The sequence below is a fragment of the Spodoptera frugiperda genome, chromosome 18 (genome assembly GCF_023101765.2).
Source record: "Spodoptera frugiperda isolate SF20-4 chromosome 18, AGI-APGP_CSIRO_Sfru_2.0, whole genome shotgun sequence".
NCBI lineage: Eukaryota > Metazoa > Arthropoda > Insecta > Lepidoptera > Noctuidae > Spodoptera > Spodoptera frugiperda.
In genome coordinates this window covers 1,927,933-1,947,835 of record NC_064229.1, presented here as the reverse complement: position 1 = coordinate 1,947,835, position 19,903 = coordinate 1,927,933, and the positions used below count along the sequence as shown (strand labels likewise).

The following is a 19,903-nucleotide window of genomic DNA, read 5'->3' as shown; positions in this document are numbered from 1 at the left end:
GGTTGTATCCATGTGGCGCCATCTTGTTGAAACCACATTCCCTCCAAATCCATCTTCAATTCGAGGTACGAAAAGACTGCTTATCATTTTACGATACCGAAATTTATCTTTGCCACCGTTCATTTTCATCTGTAGGATTTTTACTAGATTATACTAACAAAAAATGAGGGTTTGTCAAACAATGATACTTCGAATGCCGCCAAATTTAAATCTTGCGTTCTTGTTGGGACACCCGTTATAAGGGTGATAGAAGAGGAGTTGTCGATTTGAATTTTCAATTAAGACCTAGACAGATGGATATCCGGAGCTGCGGACTACCTAGCGGGTTTACCGGAGCTCCGGCTTGAAAAGCAGGAGTAGGAACGGAGTGGTTTTTAGTCAGTAAGATTCAGTCAGTGGTTGATTTCCCCCTTAAATAAAAAGACAGATGGATATTCTATATCTCTTCATTTGATTTAATAATATATGTGAAGAATTATACGGGCGATCGATTTAAAGTATCTACTACAATATTCAATGTTATTTTTTTATTATACCACATCAAAGTTTTGCCATAGAAAATATTAGCAACATCTTTTCATAACCAAACATTTAAATGACCTTTGGTTTCCCACCCACGTCAACTAGTCAGAAGTTGCAAAAATGTGTTATTTTATCAAATGACATGTTAACTTCTTAGATGTTATAATGTATGGTTCAATTTATAAATGTCTATGTTATAATGTTGTTTCAGAATGTTGTTCTTGGCAGAGATCAACTTGATGGCAGGTAAATTATGCGTGGTTGGTTTTATGGGACCCATTTCCGTAGTGGACAAAGTCAGAATTTATAAAGCTTCCCGTAGACGGTGGAATATTAGATTTATTATTACGTTTTTATAGTTGAAAGTCTTTTGAAGTGGTAGGTTGATTGATGTCCTTGTGCATACACAGTACCACAGTATTGATTTTGACATTATCAGATAATCACCGGAGGCTCAATTTACCCCCTCCTCAATTTCCCCAATCCCCGAATCCCCAACATCAATCCCATAAAAAAGAAATTATTTAGTAAGAATTACAATCAAACCTAACTGACAAACACTGCCAGTTGTTTTGTGTTATAAGTCGTTAACGAGACGGATCACCTGATGGTACTTAAGCAATCGCTGCCGTCCATGGACACCCGAAACACCAGGGGCGTTACAAGTGCGTTGCCGGCCTTTTGGGGGTTAGGAATTTAAGTGTTATTGGGTCTCTAAGGAATTAGAGATTGGGAAGATTGTGAAAGGTTTTACAGACCTCAAATTAATATATATTACTTAGAAATGCCCTACCCTATCAAATAAAGACAAATTCCAATAACTCTTTACTCGGCCCCGAAACCTAGAGCTATCTGCAAACTAATCTGTCATTGTCTAGCGCAATAAAATACAATGATGATTTAATGTATACTATTATAATTTTAGAACTGTCTGATGTTTTATATACTCGTATTTCTCCCGAGAAATATTTCCACAGGTACTTTGTATAAATAAATTATAACAGTTTTTATTTATTAACTACTACATTCCTTTCTTTGTTTTCACAGTCGCTATGGATTTTTTTGTAAAGATACTCAAATTAGACGTACGTTTATAAATGTTTATTTATGTTTTGTGTAAGATTTATACCTGAGAGGAATGTCACCTCTAGATTCTTTATAATTTTTATACATAATACCAGATTCTTTCTTTTATGTGTATTTTTAGGAGAGGGCGCTGCTTTTCGGTCTCTGTCAAATGTGTAATAAGACCCTTGGCCTATGACACCCACAGAAATGAATTAGAGTTGTAAGTGGTGACAAACATACTTTGCTCCTGCGTTCTGTCACACGGTTAAAAACATGAAGCAAATACAAAGAGGAGATGTCCCTTTAACATAATGCGTGACACTTTATGGGAAGCGCGGGCCATAGCAAACCACATCCCTTTCTACTTTCCATCTAGCGCTCTCATACTGCAAAAACGTAGCCAATTGTCCACATTTTAGTGTGCAGTGCACAATCATACTATGTGTCTCCTCTTTGTACTTGCTTCATGGCTAACACACATATCATGCTAATCGGCAATTTAACTATGATTTTATGATCTTAAAGGACTATGAATATGTGAAAACCAAGAATATCATGTCTATTGAACACGCACAGTGATAAAGTAAACTTCTTGAGGACATGGGGAGTCGGGGGCCCTTCAAAAGAAGTGATAAATTATATTATTTATGATAAAGTAGGGAAAACAAATTGTGTTTGTGTGTGTGTGTGTGTGTGTGTGTGTGTGTGTGTGTGTGTGTGTGTGTGTGTCAAAGTTCTTGGCCTAGTTCGAATCTAAGTACGTCAAAATGTTTTAACTTAAAGGTTTGTACGAGGTGTTAAGACACCTGAAATGTTTATAAAGTCTTGTACTAGGTTTCTTTCGAGTTGTGTGCTATATTATGTTATTTTATCTTACTAATATTATAATGCGAAGACAGTTTGTTTGTGTATGTTTTTGCTACTCAATAACGTCAAAACGGCTTTTTTAGAGGTTGGGGTAATAGATATTTGAATAGTGGCTTTCAGAACAGTGGCCTTTTGAATAACGACTGATAGGAATCAGGGAATTATCTCACTAGCGTAGATAATGACTAGGAATAACACATAGGCTACTTTTTTACGCGGGAGAAACCGCTATTAAAAGCTAGTGTTCCTATAATTTACCGTGACCATTGACTAAGAGACTAAATTCCCAGTTTATGAAAATACTACTATTACAGATTGTAAGAGATTATCTCATTAAAACACAATTTTCCAAAACCCAAGTAACAGTAAATGAGCTATCGTATTGTAATAGCCTATTAATATTTAAACGTTAGTTAACGAAGTTTCGAAGTCTGATGAAGTAGCCAGTAGCCAAGTGTTCAGTTTAAAATAATTCATGAGACGTAGACGTAGCGTAAAATAATTTATTTTACAAACATGTCACTGTGGCTCGGCAGAGGTTCATTTGTTTTGACAGGCCTGTCATGGCGGCTAATTGTAAATGCAGAAAAGTGACAGTTTTAAACAAAGGTGAAATTGGGAAATAAATAAATCACCTGAATTCTTTAAATAAATGGTTTTTGAGTGGCATGTTGAATGATTTTTGTTTATTTTGTTGTGGCGGCCATGACGGTAGTTTAGCGGGTTTAGCAGGGTTAACACGGAGCACAATTTTAGATCACATATATAATATGTATTGTAAAAATAATATATAATGTAAACCAGGGATAAATTAAGCTTCGACTAATGAGACAGTCAGAATATACCTCAAAAACAAATTGAGTTTGATCGAGACCAATAAAGGGACATACAAATGTAATACAAAATGTCACTCATAAAACGATTGTGTACTCGTAGATCCCATTACACGGTGCTTACACCTCTGTGGAGACAATGACGTCTGAGTTTGTTTCGGCATTTCTTCTCAGAATAGGCCGTTAGGAAATGCCGTGCTCATCTAAAATAATTTTGACGTGTAAAACTGCTCTTTTGTAACCTATTTACAAAAATAAATTTATTGTTTCATTGTTTCATTGCCTCTTAGGTATCCGAAACGAAACCTAGACATAAAAATAACTCACGTAATTGTCCAAATAAATCTAGTCTAGTCTGAAATTAAATAATAGTGGTGTGGCATGAAAAAATTGCCGAGTAATTTAAGCGTAGAGAGAATATTACTCAGTTGAGTGGTGGGCGGGTTTGGGCGGACTCTCTGGGCAAACGCTGTGTGATAGTTTGCACTGTATTTTTAAGATTATATATCATTAATATCACGACCGTTAGTGGCCAAAAAGGGTAAGGAGAAGTGTTTAAGGAATACACCGTCTTATCGTTAGCCAGGCGTGGATAATTTTGGTCTGTAATAATTAGTGAGTCCTTATTACAATTAGCGATAATTGTACATCAGACATGGCAACTAGATGTAACTGAATACATATTTCTAAATTGAAAAATAATACATCTTTAGCTGACACTTATAGTCCAAGATCGGTAATCGATCGGTGACCTATCGATCAATCAGCTAAGAGATATTCATAATTCAAAGATTATAATCGTAAATCTGCCCTAGTAAATAATATATATACTGTTTTATTTGTATACCTATTGGTTTTAATGGTAAGTAATAGAAATACATTGTATTACTTACCATTAAAACCAATATGTATAGATGAAATATGTATATATCTCAATTAAATTATACAGTTACGATAAATAATAATTTGCTTTTGATTTGTTACATACTCATTAAAATTATTTATTCATTTATAATACTCGTATGTAATTTATGTAATTTACATCAAATGTTATCAGTACTATAATATTATTAGATGTACATTTTGGAATCGTGCCCGGTGTTTGCCAATACATACTACATGTTATGAAGGGAATAATATTTACTTAGCTGGTGAAAAATGGAAGTACGAGTACAACAAGTATGAAAATTTCAATAAATTTGATTATAAGTACAATTTATTTACACTAACTGCACGTATTACTTTAAAATTTTGTTATCTCCATTTGATTTTATACTAAAGTCTCCAAATCCTCCTTTAATAATACGTATGCATATTTGTTACATATTTACGCTAAAAACGCTTCACAAATGTATGACAAATTATTACCACGGTAGATTATAGTCAAGAAAAAGATTATTTCAGGAAGTTATACATTTTTCCCGGGCAACGACTGGTCAGTAAAATGACGAACATTACAGTTACGTAGGGCGACTGTTTATTTTATTTTCGTAGCCCAGTAAACTATTATTTACGGTTCATACAATGTTACATCACGGTTCAGTAAACATGGTGTCCGGTAGCCATAATAAATAAATCTTTTCGAACAAAACTCGTGAAATAATGTATAGACATGTCAAATACAAAAGTTGGCCACTAGTTTACATTGTTGTGTCGCGAAACTTCTTCTAATAAATAAATCATAAAGTAAAGTAACTAGTTTCAGGGCACGTGTACTCGTATACAAGGAACTTTCAGTTGTTTGTCTGGCTTCATCTGCAGTATGGGTCACGGGCTAAGAGATCTGACGGGGTCTAAAAATCTCTTCTGTGTCAGATGACAAGTGACAGATGACAGAAGTCGCACATAGACGATCGTCGAGCAAATCAACGGATGACGTTATAAATCCTACATTGAACAAATGAAGTTGGTCTCCGATTGAAATCGATGGGTAGAAAATACCAAACACAACAGTTTTTTTATGCAACACGTAAACAAGCAGACGTATCACCTGATGGTAAGCAATCGCCGCCGGCCATGGACACTTGAAACACCAGAGGCGTTACAAGTGTACACCCCTTCCCAATTTCCAACAACCCTTAAATTCCTAAATCCCAAGAATCTGGAATTACGCGTGTCCATGGACGGCAGCGATTGCTTACCACCAGGTGATCCGTCTGTTTTATCGGTTTCTACTATAAAAATATTTTTTTTTTTTTTTTTTTTTTTTTTGTTAAATGGGACGACGTTTGGCCGCTATCTCACCTGATGGTAAGTGATGATGTGGCCTACGATGGAGCACGTCTGCCCATTAGCAACCTATTCACTCGGGCTTTGAAGACACCCAGGTTATACCCATCAGGAAACACAGACTCCGGCAAGGAGTTCCACTCCCTAGCAGTTCGCACAAGGAAGCTTGAAGCGAAGCGCTTCGTGCGTGTGGGTGGGATATCCACCATGAATCGGTGACGCCTCGCCGATTGTCTTGTGGTTCGATGATGGAAAGGACTAGGAGGAATCAAGTTGTGCAATTCCCCCGCACACTCTCCGAAATGTATCCGGTAAAAAACGGAAAGGCTTGCGACCTTGCGCCTGTGTTCAAGGCTTTGAAGCCGGGCCTCCACAAGCGCATCATCGTTGATGAGCTTCTTGGCACGCCTTTCAATGTGTTCGAGCGCATCCAGCTGGCATTTAGCCGAGCCGTCCCAAAGGTGAGAACAGTACTCCATACATGACCGAACCTGCGCTTGGTACAGGCTCAGCAGTTGTTCTGCTCTGTTATAAAATAATAGATACTTACTCTGTGAGGTGAATGATAAGCAGTAACAGGAATACGAGGGCACATGATGGCCGCGGGATGTCCATCCTCCGTCTGCAACAAACAACATATTTCATAAATATTTACAGACTAATTGCTTTATTATTATAGAATATAAGAAAATCCGAGCGTGAGGTAAAGGTAAAAAAAAATGAATGGAATATTAAAACTTTTGGCCCACACCAGGATGTTCTCCCATGTCGTGGGTGCGTGCGTTTACAAACATACAGTTTCATATATATATATATATATATATATAACACCCAAACCCGAAGCAACGATTTATGGAACACATAAAGAGTTACTCCGTGCGGGAATCGAACCTGCTATAACAGTTGCACGACAACCAGTTGCCCAGATAATATGACACTTAATTATTATGTTATCGGCTTACACGACGCGGCGATTGTCGCACTACTACTCGATCGTCGCGTCGTGTGTCGCGGAATGCTACTCATGAATATGAGCCTCTAGCATGGCTTGAAACTAGTCGAGTTCCTCGTCAAACAGTTACGTGAGTAAGCCGATAACATAATAATTAATTTAGTATGTCTCACGAAAGTAATAATAAAATGTGACACTTAAACGTTCAACATTTCTTGGCCCTGCAGCTTTACGAAGGATCTACATACATATTTATGACGAGCAAGATTTTTCTTATATACATGTCTGTCTGTGTGTATATGTGAGCTGAGCTTCCATTGGAGCTGTGAGCTGTGAGCAGCTGTGACCTCCAATTGGAATGTGTATTACTTACTTCAATACTACATGTAACTAACGACATTTAAACACGGATTGCATTCATTTTCTCATCTCGCAAACGGATGCAACTTTGCGATGCAGTTAGATTTAGTTTAGCTTGATGGCCGTACGGTAAACTAACATTATTCTATTAACCAATTACTATTCATATCCTTTGACCAGTGCCGTATGCAAAATACAGTCCGATAGGCATGACAATATACACGTATAGGTACCGTACTAAATATAATTATGTCTTAAGGTAAAATAACTATCGTGAAAATTGGTTATTAATTGTCTGAAAGGTCTAGCAGATATAACGAAAGATTTAATAATTATGTGATTATTATATTAATAAGTGACAAGACTATTACACTCCGGGCGATCTTCCAGTTTCCACATTATTTATGGGAATTCCCTAATTTCAATTATGCGAAGAATGTCTAGTATTAATTGACCAATTTTCCACCAGAGATGTGCTATGCAGCTATGCTAAGAAGATGTAATAGCTAAGTTGTGACATTATGTGACCGTTTCCACTGATACTAAACTATGTAGCTGTGTGAGGAAGTTTCGCAGTTTGAGTATGCAATATATCGATAGTAGGGAAGCCATCCAAAGCACTCATTCATAGTACGCATCTTTCCATATAGCTTAGCTGAGTCCGTTTCCACCAGTGCTAAGCTATTTGTATCAATGAATATGATTGGTGGCAGCCAAACGCATCCACAGCAACGTAACATACCACATTTCTGGTGGAAAAGCACCTTAAGAAAACTATCACGTACTTAATAAAGACTTCAGTAAAAACCTTTCAACATCTACAAAGCTCCTTGACAACAAATAGCAGAACAACAAAACCTCATAAATAAAACCAATACTCCAACTGTGGACGGATTCAATCAAAACTGCGAGGACACTAGAGAAATGTCATTAAAAATCCCATTTTACAAGTTGCGCGTTACGTGCGGGCGGCCATCATTTATTCAAGATGGCGGCGGTCCAAGCGAGTGCAGTCGGTGCGATGCACTATGCTCTTTATTTATAATACAGCGCAGAGAGGTCGGGAGTCGGGAGGACGACCCAATTACCTTGCAATATACAGCCCATTTACATTGATAAACGCTGTAGTTTGTTTGTGTTGTATATTTATAGTTGTTTGTTTGTTTATAATTGGTAATTGGATTTAGTTTTGCTGATGGTGGGCCTTTGTCTATGTGCGGGTCTACAGACGGCAGTATAACTTCCCGCCGGACCAGAAACAGACCCGTACGTGCGGTGCGACGCGTACCTCGCGCGAAAGAAAAAGAGCCATCAGATGACCACAGATGGGGCCCCATCTGTAGTAGGGCTGATCCGGGGCTGTGGACTACGCGGGTTACTGCGTAAAGCAGGACTAGGAACGGGGTGGTTTTTAGTCAGTAAGAGTCTGACAGTCCCTCTCGTCATTGGATGTTTTTCCCCTTAAAAAAGCCTTTGCCTATAGAATCTGCACATTTATTTTCTTTTTTAGATTAAAACTGTGTGTTGTTCGCAAAGAATTATTATCTGAATGCTTTTAACTCTCCTCGGTTTTATATTCTGAATATTTTTCCATGTTTTCTTTCTGTAGTGGTATAGCGTACAATTTGCATTGAAGCTGTGAGCCATTACTAACTACAACATCTCGCTCTTGTTTACAAAAAATAAAGTATCTTTATGCTGCACTAATCCTTAACTAGACCAGATTTCTAGCTACGATATAAAACCTAATCTACATAAAATAAACTAATCAAAAATCAAGAAAACGAGAACATTTAAACAACTTTTCTTTTTAACAAAATCTGATATAATTAAAGTAGCAACACGCTACGGAAATCCATTAACCAAGCAACTGTTTGAGAAAGCCTCCATTCGTCTACCCTTCAGTTGTTTTCGCGTCAATTATTTAATCAAATAATTACAGAACACAATCTTGATAGACATCGATTTCTTTCCCAACTCGTTATTTGGGACGGCGCCGCGTGACGCAGCATGTTTTTGATTTATGAACTCTTTTTTCCTTCTTTTTGTTGTTAAGGATAATACTGAAACAGCCAGTTGGCGTGTTCTGTAATTCTCTGTTGTTATTTACAGATTAATTAATTTGTTTAAAAATAAGAAGAAAAGAAAAAATTGTTTACAAACTCATGTTCTTGGATTAAAATAAAAAATAAAAGCAACATTAATTAAAAATAACAGTTTACTCACGTAAATATATTGAGAAAAGCTCTACTAGTTTCGAGTCACAAAGGGACTCTTCCTCATGAGCAGCGTACGCGGCAACATCGCGCAGCCTATGTAGGCCGTGAATCGAAACTAGTAAAGATCTCTCAGTATATTTACGCGAATAAACCGTTATTTTTAGTAAACATTTTAAAGATAAAATAAATAATAAACTTTGGACAATAATTTTTAATTTCGAATAAGACTCGAAGGCAAAACAGATTTCGATTTAAAAAAATCGATTAATATTAATACGAGAGCCGGAGTGATGCGTCGTGATCCCTCAGGAAATCTAATTTATAAAACCTTCCGATCGTAAATCGATTGGGGATTGCGAGGTTTGATCCCTTGAGCCTTCATTCGGGAAATTATAATTTCATATCATGAGATCTAAGATCCGCCCTCATGAGTTGATTGGTTGCGAGTGCGACTATTGAACGGGAACTCCCAGGGCATCTTATTACATTTCCCATTTAAATTATTTTAAATTTCGTTTAAAAAATAGTCACCATAAACGACCTACAAATTGGCCACTGCTGACCAAAGGCCTCTTCTCACACGGAGAAGGTTTGAGCATTAATCACCACGCTTGCTCAAAGCGGGCTGGCTCAAATTTCAAACTTATAACTCGGAAAAAGTCACATTGGTACTTGCCATTGGTAGATTTTGAACTCTCATGCATGAAAATCGGGTGTCTTAAACCTCCAGGCTACCAAGACATTAATGTTTAAAATTTAGACTTTATTTTTAATTATACTCGTTTGATTGATGGACAAACATCCAAACAAACACACAAACTCTCACAATTTCAATATTAGTGTCAAGTGTGATAATTCACGCCTTATCCTTTAAACTTTAATGGGTAGACAGAAACCACAACGCGATTCTCAGTTATTATCGATTCAATTAACAGAGATTATTTTAATCTCCACACAATTTAAGCTACGGCCATAAAATACAAAAGCATTTTGAAACAAAGTAATGGCCGCCCTAAATACTTAAACTGCCCTTAAAATATATATATTCGGTTAATTTAGGAATAGGGCCAAATATTTGAGTTTGTGAACACGCGAATATTTAATCAGCTACCCGCTGGGACCCGCTGACGAAGTTTCGTTTACTTAATGAAGATTTGAACTCGTTTAAAGTATTTTGTTTATGCAGTCAGTCATTTTGTGGCATAATGACTGCCCGTGGATTTACCCGTCTAGTCAAATAATCGCGACGCTAAATAGATTTTTAAGATTACTACATGACAGTCCATTTGGGCCTACTTTACATAAACGACATGATCTCCATATATGCCAGGTAAGTTGGGTAACCAAAGATTTCAATCTGCATTATCCCAATTGTTATATAATAGCATTGTGAGATCTAAGATCTCATATTAAAAAAATCGAATACAATATCAAAATTAAAATAAAATGTCAAATAAAAAAAAAACGAAGAGTAAATACAAATATCTGCACCATGTTTGCCTGAAAATATTTTCTTACAAAGCTAGTTTACACAAAACCGCTGAAAACTATCGTTCACAAACTTTACAATCACTTTGGCCGCCATGTTGCTGTCAGGAAACGGAAGTAAACACATTAACGGAGGCGTCATCTAGCGTGCACTCAGGTAAACTAATAAAACTATTCCAACTAGCTGCTAACTAGGCTCAACAGCCTTGAACTGTTATTCCTAACTTATTGTATGAACTATCTAAGGTCGCGCAATTTTTTTTTTTCAGTTTCGAATTATCTCAATTAAAGCAGTAAGTCTGAAAGAGAGATGATTGTGTAGTAGAGTTAGCCACCCTTATTACGTAGGGTTTCAAAATATACCTTCTACATACATAACCAAAATAAAAACCAACTTCAAAAAGTCATGACTTTTTCACTGATAAAACCCTACGAAAACTACATTTTAAAATTCCACGATTTTTTTCGTTGCGCATGTCCTATTAGGGCTATTCAAAGATTAGGCATTTGCTACGCCGTAGCAGTTTTCGTAGCACTGCTACGCCCACGTTACCGTTCGTAGCGGATTACCTATACGCTACGAAATACCATTCAGGGCGTAGCATAAAAATTGGATTTTTCCAATCCCGTTACCGGGATTTTATTCAGGAGCGACAGAAATCCAAAAATACCCTGCGTTTCGTAGTATCGTAGAATTTTTTGTAGTCATTCTAGTATTTTGCGTTTTACTACGAACGTATGTGTATTTTTATAATAACTATCGTGTGACATACTAAATCAACTAAAAATCACGGTTTAATCACGTAAACGGCCTATAGAGTAGGCTGCTCGCACTTCTGCGCACGCTACTCATAATGAAGAGTCCCTCTGTGACTCGAAACTAGTAGAGCTTTCTCTATTAATATACGTGAGTAAACCGTGATTTTTACTTAATTTATTTGTGTGTACTTGTTAAGATTATTTTTTGTGTTATACGTTTATATTTGCCCTGTGAATTGTACTGCTATATATCAACTAACTAACTAGCTGGACAGTCTGTCTGTCTTCAGTTATCAAACATGTTTGATTAATGGTCACACTTGAAACAAAATGTTTGACTTTGAACTATTATTCATTATTTATTTTGGCAGCAACAATAGCTGGCGCTTAGTAAAAAAAATGTCACGAAAATATTTTTTTCTTTGTGCAAAATACTATTATTTAGTGAGGGATCAAACTAAGCGCAGCTGATAACAGACGAGAGAGATCATTAACTAGTTTAAAAATAGAACTAAAAAATGTACAATGCGTACTGCGCCAGCGCATGAGTAGGCGCCATTACACAGTAATGATGATTGACGAAATAAATATGAGTTAGGATTTTTTGACAATTCTTCATAATTTTTAGTTGTATGTGTTAAAGTCGGGGCTGAAGGTTCTTATAAAAGAAAAAAACATGAATGTAATAGATACCTATTAGCCAAAGCCAGGAGGTACTTCTGTGTTACTTCTAAATTAAACACCGTAATGATGAGTACTTCTTCAGTATATGTTTATTTACGTAGGTAATGCAAGATTATCTCCAGATGTAATGCATCAAGTGCAATGTTGCAATTGTTACCAATATCATGCTTGTTGGTTGGTTTTACTGGCTGATGAGAGGCTAGGAGTAATATAGAATACTTGTGATACTTCTAAAAATACGTTACACAGATGTCTAACACGTATTGTTTTCGGAGAGTACTTAATACATCGACACCAGACATAATTATGTGCATTTGCTTGCTTAAATTCTGTGGCATGGGTGAAATAGCATCAAACGTCTGTGCCACACAATGTGAATACTTATAACAAAGTCAAAGTCAAAACATTTATTCCAATCAAACCATAAATAGGTAAATTAATTATGTACTATGTTATCAGCTTACTCGCGTATTTGTTTGACGAGGAACTCGACTAGTTTCAAGCCATGCTAGAGGCTCATATTCATGAACATCATAACATTACGTGAGTAAGCCGATAACATAGTAATTAATTTAGTATGTCTCACGAAAGTTACAATAAAATCATACATAAAAAGGTACTTTTGAAATGTCAATGATACCTAATAAGAACTAAAGAAAACAACCAAAATACTTAAAAACAAATCCTTTGACTCCCACTAATTGAGAATTTCCATAACACAAAAGCTTATCCACTATCCAAGTCAATAGACAAAACGTATATCATTAGTGGGGAAATAACGAGATGCATCTGTTTGTACCAGGGATGCTGACTTCCACCCAAGTAGGTACGTCTTCCTTTGAGAGATATAACCTTTAAACTTTAGATGAAAATGTCGGATGCTGAACATTTGATATTTCGAATGGAACCTATCCATACCGTTCTATCGACTGTCATGTTCATTTCAGATTGACATTTAATTTTCTCTGTAGATTGGAAACGTATTTAGATTTTCATTTATTGCAAATACTAGCTTTCCGCCGACATTTCTTCGCACATGGAATTTTACTGGGAAATCAGATTAGAAGGAGAGTATGTTGTGTTTGCAATGATAAGAAAATAAATTTTCAAATCAGTTGATTAAAATCGGAGCCTACGAATGCAAACAAACAATAAGTGAAGTGTAAATAATTAAATGTTATTAAACTGTATGTTGCGTTGTATATGTGCAACTCTGCCTACCCCTCCTAGGACTAAAAGTTATATATAATGATTCGTTACACTGTATATTACACACTGATTTTTTTGCGCATATATTTTTTTTGTCGTTATGCTTTTTATCCCTGAAGGGGCAATCACTCGGCCAACGAAGCAGTCTAAAAAGGCGAAGTTTTTAAAATACCTAAACTAAAATACCATATTTAATTATTAATTCACATATCCGGTAATAATTACGCCAAACGCGTATCCTTCACAGGTTACACGAGCGTAAGGTCGTTGTAGCGAGACTACGCGAGACCGTAACTAGTGGCAACTACGCGGCGCGTATTGCAATAATGCATAGACACTACGTCAGACGTAGACCACAGTGCGATGTATGATGTGCGTAATTGACTGTAACTACGTAACCTCATGTTTGACATAGTTGTAATAATTGTTTTATGCCTTCATACTATTTAGTGTGTAGGTAGTAAATAATTAATATGACATTATAAATACATGGGACTTACAACATGAATTGTGAAAAGTGGGCGTACATTGTACAGAGGCATTAAGTGCCATAATGTGCACCTCTGCCTACTTCCCTTGCCCCTTCGGGGATAAAAAGCGTGACGATATTATAAATACAGAATGTCGTGACGTTAAGTACCATACCAGTAAAAACGTCCAAAGGCATGCCTTTCAATTCCCATTAATCATGTAATAGGACGGTGAGCCTATTGCCCTCTTTTGTGAAGGGGAAAATCATCCGATGACTTCTCCTTGGACGAGGCGAGAGGATTATCAGACTCTTACTGACTATAAACCACTCCGTTTATACTCCTTTCCTGCTTTTCGAGCTGGAGTCCCGGTATACCCGCTAGGTAGTCCGCAGCTCCGGGTCAGTCATCAGCCCTTCTGGACCCCATCTGTGGTGGTCTGATTGCTTTTTTCGTACGCATGGGTAGCCTATATTGCCATACACTTAGCATGAATCTAAACACTATTACTGAGAATATTCCAGCAAATAGTAATAATATGCTAATTTATTTTGCTATAAATTATAATAATAATTTATTGAAATGTATGTTTTACAAATATTAGTAATGTCTCTCGAAGTATGTTGTTTGGAATTTCAAACAAGAATTAGTGCAGATAACATATCCAATATGTCAGAACATAGATTAAATGTGGTCATTACATAAATAATAGTAAGCGTAAAAACTAAATACGCCAACGTCACGCCTTATATCCCCTAAGGGGTAGGCAGAGATGCACATTACGGCGCGTAATGCCGCTGTACAATGTACACCCACTTTTCAAAATTTCTGTTATAAGTCCCATGTAATAGGGGGTGAAAACAAAATTACGGTTCAAATTCACAGTTAACCAGTAGTGAGGTGCAGTTAGCGATCGTTTTTAAACAATTGGCGTGTTGCCAGATGTGAAAATATTGCGCGTACGAGATACCAGTCCATCTTGTTACGTTGTCAACTAACTGACACGCGATAATTCACTGTTTTCATATTATATTATCATAATTATTTATTTATGTTGCGTTAATTTATTTTGATGTTTATCATAAAATATTTTATTGTAAAGAAAATTATTTTATTAACGGAAGTTTATTCATTGAAAATCTTACTAATTTTATTTTAATATTTGTAATAGGTACTTATCGTGTTTATATTTTAAGAAGGTTCAATTTTAAAACTCACCTTTTATTTAAATCCGGAATAAAACAACAACTCTATATTTTTAATTCATAAAACTAAACACAAGTTTATATTAAAAACCACATATTTAATCACTGCACTAATTTATTCGAAGCAACTATACGTAATCCCATTTAATCGAAGTATTTGTCTATAACTTTCAAACGAGGTTGACGTCCGTTAGGTCCGGACTCTGCGCGACTACTGGCCACAGCACACACTGTGCGCCCCTTTGGCTGAATACATCGCTACCTTTGACACGGCAGCCGGCGTGCAATTAAAATGTCAATGTGACAAGGTCGATTTTCCCGCGCATTTCTCCCTCGGGAAATGTCAAAAGGGGTTAATAAATAGAATTGTTCTATTATTGATATCATTTGTTATCTGTAGCGACTTGGTTAAATTGAAATGTGACTTTTAAATGAAAATTAATCACCCAGTGATAAAAGATCAGCGCCGCCCATGGAGCTAAGAAGAATTGCACAGTTACAAAAGCGTTATTGAGCTTTTGGTGGGGTTTTATTTTTATTTTGAGGGGTAAAATCATCCAATGACTTCTCCCGCCTTGAGCGAGGCGGGAGGGAGCTCAGACTATTACTGTCTAAAAACCACCCTGTTCCTACCCCTGCTTTTCCAGCTGGAACTCCGGTAAACCCGCTAGGTAGTTCGCAGCTCCGGATCAGGCATCTGCCCTACTGGGTAGTAGTCTGATGGCTCTTTGAGGCCCGCGCGGAAGCTTTTGGTGGGTTGGGCCTTTGATAACCTCAATCACATGGCCAAATATAACATAAGCGTTGTTTCACGATGTCTTCCTTCGCCATTCGTACCGAAGCATACTCTTCCCTAAAATCGCTCTCGTTAACAAAAACATTTAGGAATTTGTAAAGCCGTTTCTCCTCAACATCGAAACACTACTTCAGCCTCGCCAGACTTCGTAAGGCAGCGCAAAGAAACACTAACGAGGTACATTGAAGCATGCGTGAAACGATTGCGTATTAAAATAATTCAGGTAAGTACCCAATTATGATTTTTATAATAAGTACTTTTTTTAAGGAGGGAATGTCATCCAATGACTTCTCTCGCCTTGGCGGCTAGAGGGAGTGTCAGACTCTTACTATTATGGATGGTTATGATACTATTATGATGGATGGACTAAAAAACACCCTATTCCTATTTTTCGAGCCGGAGCCTCGGTAAATCCGCTAGATAGTTTGCAGCTCCGGATCAGAAGTATAATATATGCTTAACAGTAATATTTACAGTGGCTCCTATTAAAATTAAATATTCGTACGTTCAAAAGTGCCTTCCTGGTTCTATTTGAATTAAATAATTTTTACTTTAAATTCTGATAGATTTTTTCTCCGGTAAATTAAAGCACCACTTAAAATATTTCACCATTCTATACATAGTTTTCCGTGCTTATTTAATTCTCATATCAAAAAAATTTCAATTTAGAAAGACACTAAATATGGTAAAACTGTTTTGAATGAGAATTTTGAAAATAAAATCTAGGTTATCCCGACCCGCGAATAGACTGAAGTATTTAATATAAATCATTATTGTACTATTTATCCTAATAAACAAATATAGCATTATAACAGAAATAAAAGTATCGTCACGCCTTATATCCCCGAAGTGGTAGACAGAGGTGCATATTACGGCACGTAAAGCCACTGTACAATGTACACGCACTTTTCACCGCTTGTGTTACAAGTCCCATGTAATAGAAATAATAATCCCAATTTAACAGAAATAATCCCGTGTATTCAGTAGCCAGCATTACAAGCTGGGCTAAGTAAACGCCCCGCCCTGTTTTACCTACCGAACACGTTCGTTTTATCCCAATCTGTCATCGAATGAGACAAATGTCACAAATATAGCTATAACACCTTTATGGTATTCATTCAACATCATTTTATTATCTGTTATTCTATAAATAGTGATGTGAAACGAGAAACTAAAATGGGAAACTAAAAATTCAAATATGGAATGAAAATAAAAAATGGAATAAAAAAACTGTCAGATTCGAAAATTTAAAATTAGAAGTTATTATTTCGATAATTTATTACAACGAATTATTGGGTTATTTTAGTTTGAATTTATACTTAAAATAGAGATGTATTTTAGACGGATAAAACAATTAGGTAGCTAAGTGAAAAGCTGTAGTTATCGAAGTCCTACCATGGTAACTGTGCCGTGATTAATTTGACCTACATCGTGCTCACTATGTGCCGTTTGTGACCTGTGCAGATAACGGAAATGACACTATGTATCATATAACTATAATAAGACAACTATCGCTTTACCTTCCCTAATTATCCACACGGGAAAATGGGTCACCATTAATGTCTACTTATTTTTTTTTATACACAGGTAATTAGGTCTGTGTTATAAAAAGAAGTTATGAGTTACCGGCTCGCGTATTTGTACGATAGTAAAATGGCTAAAGCTGTTCAGGATAACTGCGTGATTACGACCATTGACTTCCATTACATATGTCATATTTTAAATGGCGATATTTCTATATAAAGACTTATACCCGCTCTTGCTCATTTTTCAATGGCATCCTTTTATGAACGTCCATTGATAGTGAATACATTCACCTTTGAACTCCCATTGAAGAAAAATTATGAAAAATATTAATTCAAAAATTATGACGACATCACATTCATTTTCCTAAAATTCCAATTAGAAAATCAATCAACCACTATGAGTTAATTAAAAAAATATATATAAAATAAAATAAAAAAATGACATAACACAATAAAAAAAAATCGAAATTCAAAATCGGAACTCACCTCAATAAAGTCCCATCTCTAGACGACCGGCAGCGTGTCACAAGTGTTTATTAAAAAAAAAACTTCATACAAAGATGGAGGTTTAAAAATCCGTGTTTGTTTAAAAAATGTGGCTATAAAAATGCAGGTAATGTGTCCGTGGTGGAGTCGGGCGCGGTACTGGGAGCCTGGGCGGTACGGCGGGGCGTCGCTATTGATCGGGAGATCGCGCAGCATCCGACAGCCCCGGCCCGGAGCCTGCCAGCCTTCGGGAACATTTGACTGGAAATTCAGGGACTGTGTACATTGCTGGCTCGGGGTTAGGTCGCGGGACAATTTGTTTTCTTGAGTAATGTGTGTGTGAATAAGAGAAGCTTGACTTTATCTGCAAATAATTTTAAGGGATAATGAGAATTACGTGCAAATATATATTTCATGATGAAAAAATTGCTCACTCAAATTCTCTAAATCTTAATTACCAAGAATGCCTACCCATGAATATCGACTTCAAAAATTAAATCACAAAATTCTTTAGTCATTGTATCTATCAAAATGCATTTAGACACACATTTTTAAACATTATTAAAAAAAAAGAACATCAAAGAAAGCCAACGTAATAAAAAAAAAAGAAAACATTTCATTCAACCAATTAACTCACAGCTTATCACTCAACGTGATCTTTAGCCAAAAATAATGAGACAAAAATTATTTTCTTTGCTACAAAATAATTAACTTTTGTAACATGACTATTGAGAAAACTAAACCACTTATTATACCGTCTGTCTGTCTCAAACGGACAGACAAATTTTTGGCACAGACATGTCATAAAAATTTAACGAAAGCGCGTAAACGACAGTTGAAAATATTACGTTTGGGACAACACTAGACGAATTACAAGGTCAGTGACCGCATTAAATGTTTAATATTAATATTAGAAGTAGATGAAAAAAATATATAAGTAATGTATACTGTAGATAAACAAATTATATTTAGTACCTGTAGGTATGTTTGTGGGATATCTCTATATAAATTATTCCAGTAATCAGAAATATGATTAAGTGTTTGTAACTTTCAAAGAGAGAGAGAGAGAGAGAGAGAGAGAGAGAGAGAGAGAGAGAGAGAGAGAGAGAGAGAAGAGAGAGAGAGAGAGAGAGAGAGAGAGAGAGAGAGAGAGAGAGAGAGAGAGAGAGAGAGAGAGAGAGAGAGAGAGAGAGAGAGAGAGAGAGAGAGAGAGAGAGAGAATATTGCGTCAAATATTATGTGCAGCTTAGCTAATTCTCGGGAGTGAAATATCTAATGCTTATTAAATATTATTGGTTGAATCCATGAAACACTTTTCTGTTTTCCGTGATTTTTCTGTATCATAATTATCTTTAACCAGAAAGTATAATTGATTCTATGCAAAAAACGCTTTTCTGTTTTCCGTGATTTTATCAAAATAATATTTACCCAGTATAAACTTCCACCCAGTAAACCTATATTTTCATACCAAAACAACTACTGAAGCAAACCAGCAATGTACACGATCCACGGAACTTGTACCGCCGGCCACGTAGCGCCGTTCCCTCACTACTGTATTTATGGAACCCACCTGCAAACCCTAATAACGGGCACTTACCATTTTATTGTTTAACCAACCCTCCAGTTATCGTACTACTCATTATTATTCTCCCGTTTTTTTAATAGCTTAATTGTTTGCCAAAATACCTGTGTACCTGCGCTCCCTAGTACTGAGTGACCAGACATCTGCAGTATTAGAGGTTATGCCCTGCCATTAAAGCGCTTTGTTTGTCTCACAGTTCACCTTTTAATGTACTTAACATTGGGGCTGATGATCCCGACTTGTTTTTCTTTATGGTAAATTAAATTAAAACTTTCGTTTCTCAGTAGTAGCACGGAATCTGGAATTGTGGCTAGTATATGGTAGACTCACCCCCTATTACATGGGACTTATAACACAGATTGAAAAGTGTGTGTACATTGTATAGCGGCATTACGTGCCGTAATGTGCATCTCTGCCTACCCTTTCGTGGATAAAAGGCGTGACGTTGCTTTAAATTAAAACTTTATGATACTATGTAGAACGTATACTATCGCATATGTGAAAAGTTTAAAGACTGACGAGTCGGTAACACGTGTAGAATCGATTGGGCAAATACAACGTAGCATCGCACCTGTTTTATCCCGAATGCGCAGACAGAACGGCAATGGGATCTAGATACCATTCACCATTTATATTATGAATGAAAAT

At 36.3% G+C, this 19,903-nt stretch overlaps 1 protein-coding gene across 8 annotated transcripts in view; it reads right to left on the bottom strand.

Annotated features, from left to right (window-relative positions):
* LOC118277865 (glutamate-gated chloride channel) overlaps window positions 1-17,848 on the bottom strand; it is a 38,606-nt gene extending 20,758 nt beyond the window's left edge. For 4 of the 8 annotated variants that reach the window (XM_035596858.2, XM_035596861.2, XM_035596860.2 and 1 more), the window contains exons 1-2: window positions 17,674-17,848; window positions 6,070-6,141 (exon numbers count right to left, since the gene is read on the bottom strand). In XM_035596858.2, coding sequence (XP_035452751.1) covers window positions 6,070-6,134 — 65 coding nt within the window. In that variant the 5' untranslated portion in view covers window positions 6,135-6,141; window positions 17,674-17,848. Of the gene's footprint in view, window positions 1-6,069; window positions 6,142-14,878; window positions 15,088-17,673 lie in introns of those variants that run through there. The other 4 variants (XM_035596857.2, XM_035596852.2, XM_050700354.1 and 1 more) reach the window with 2 other exon arrangements.
* Window positions 17,849-19,903: the final 2,055 nt, after the last annotated feature.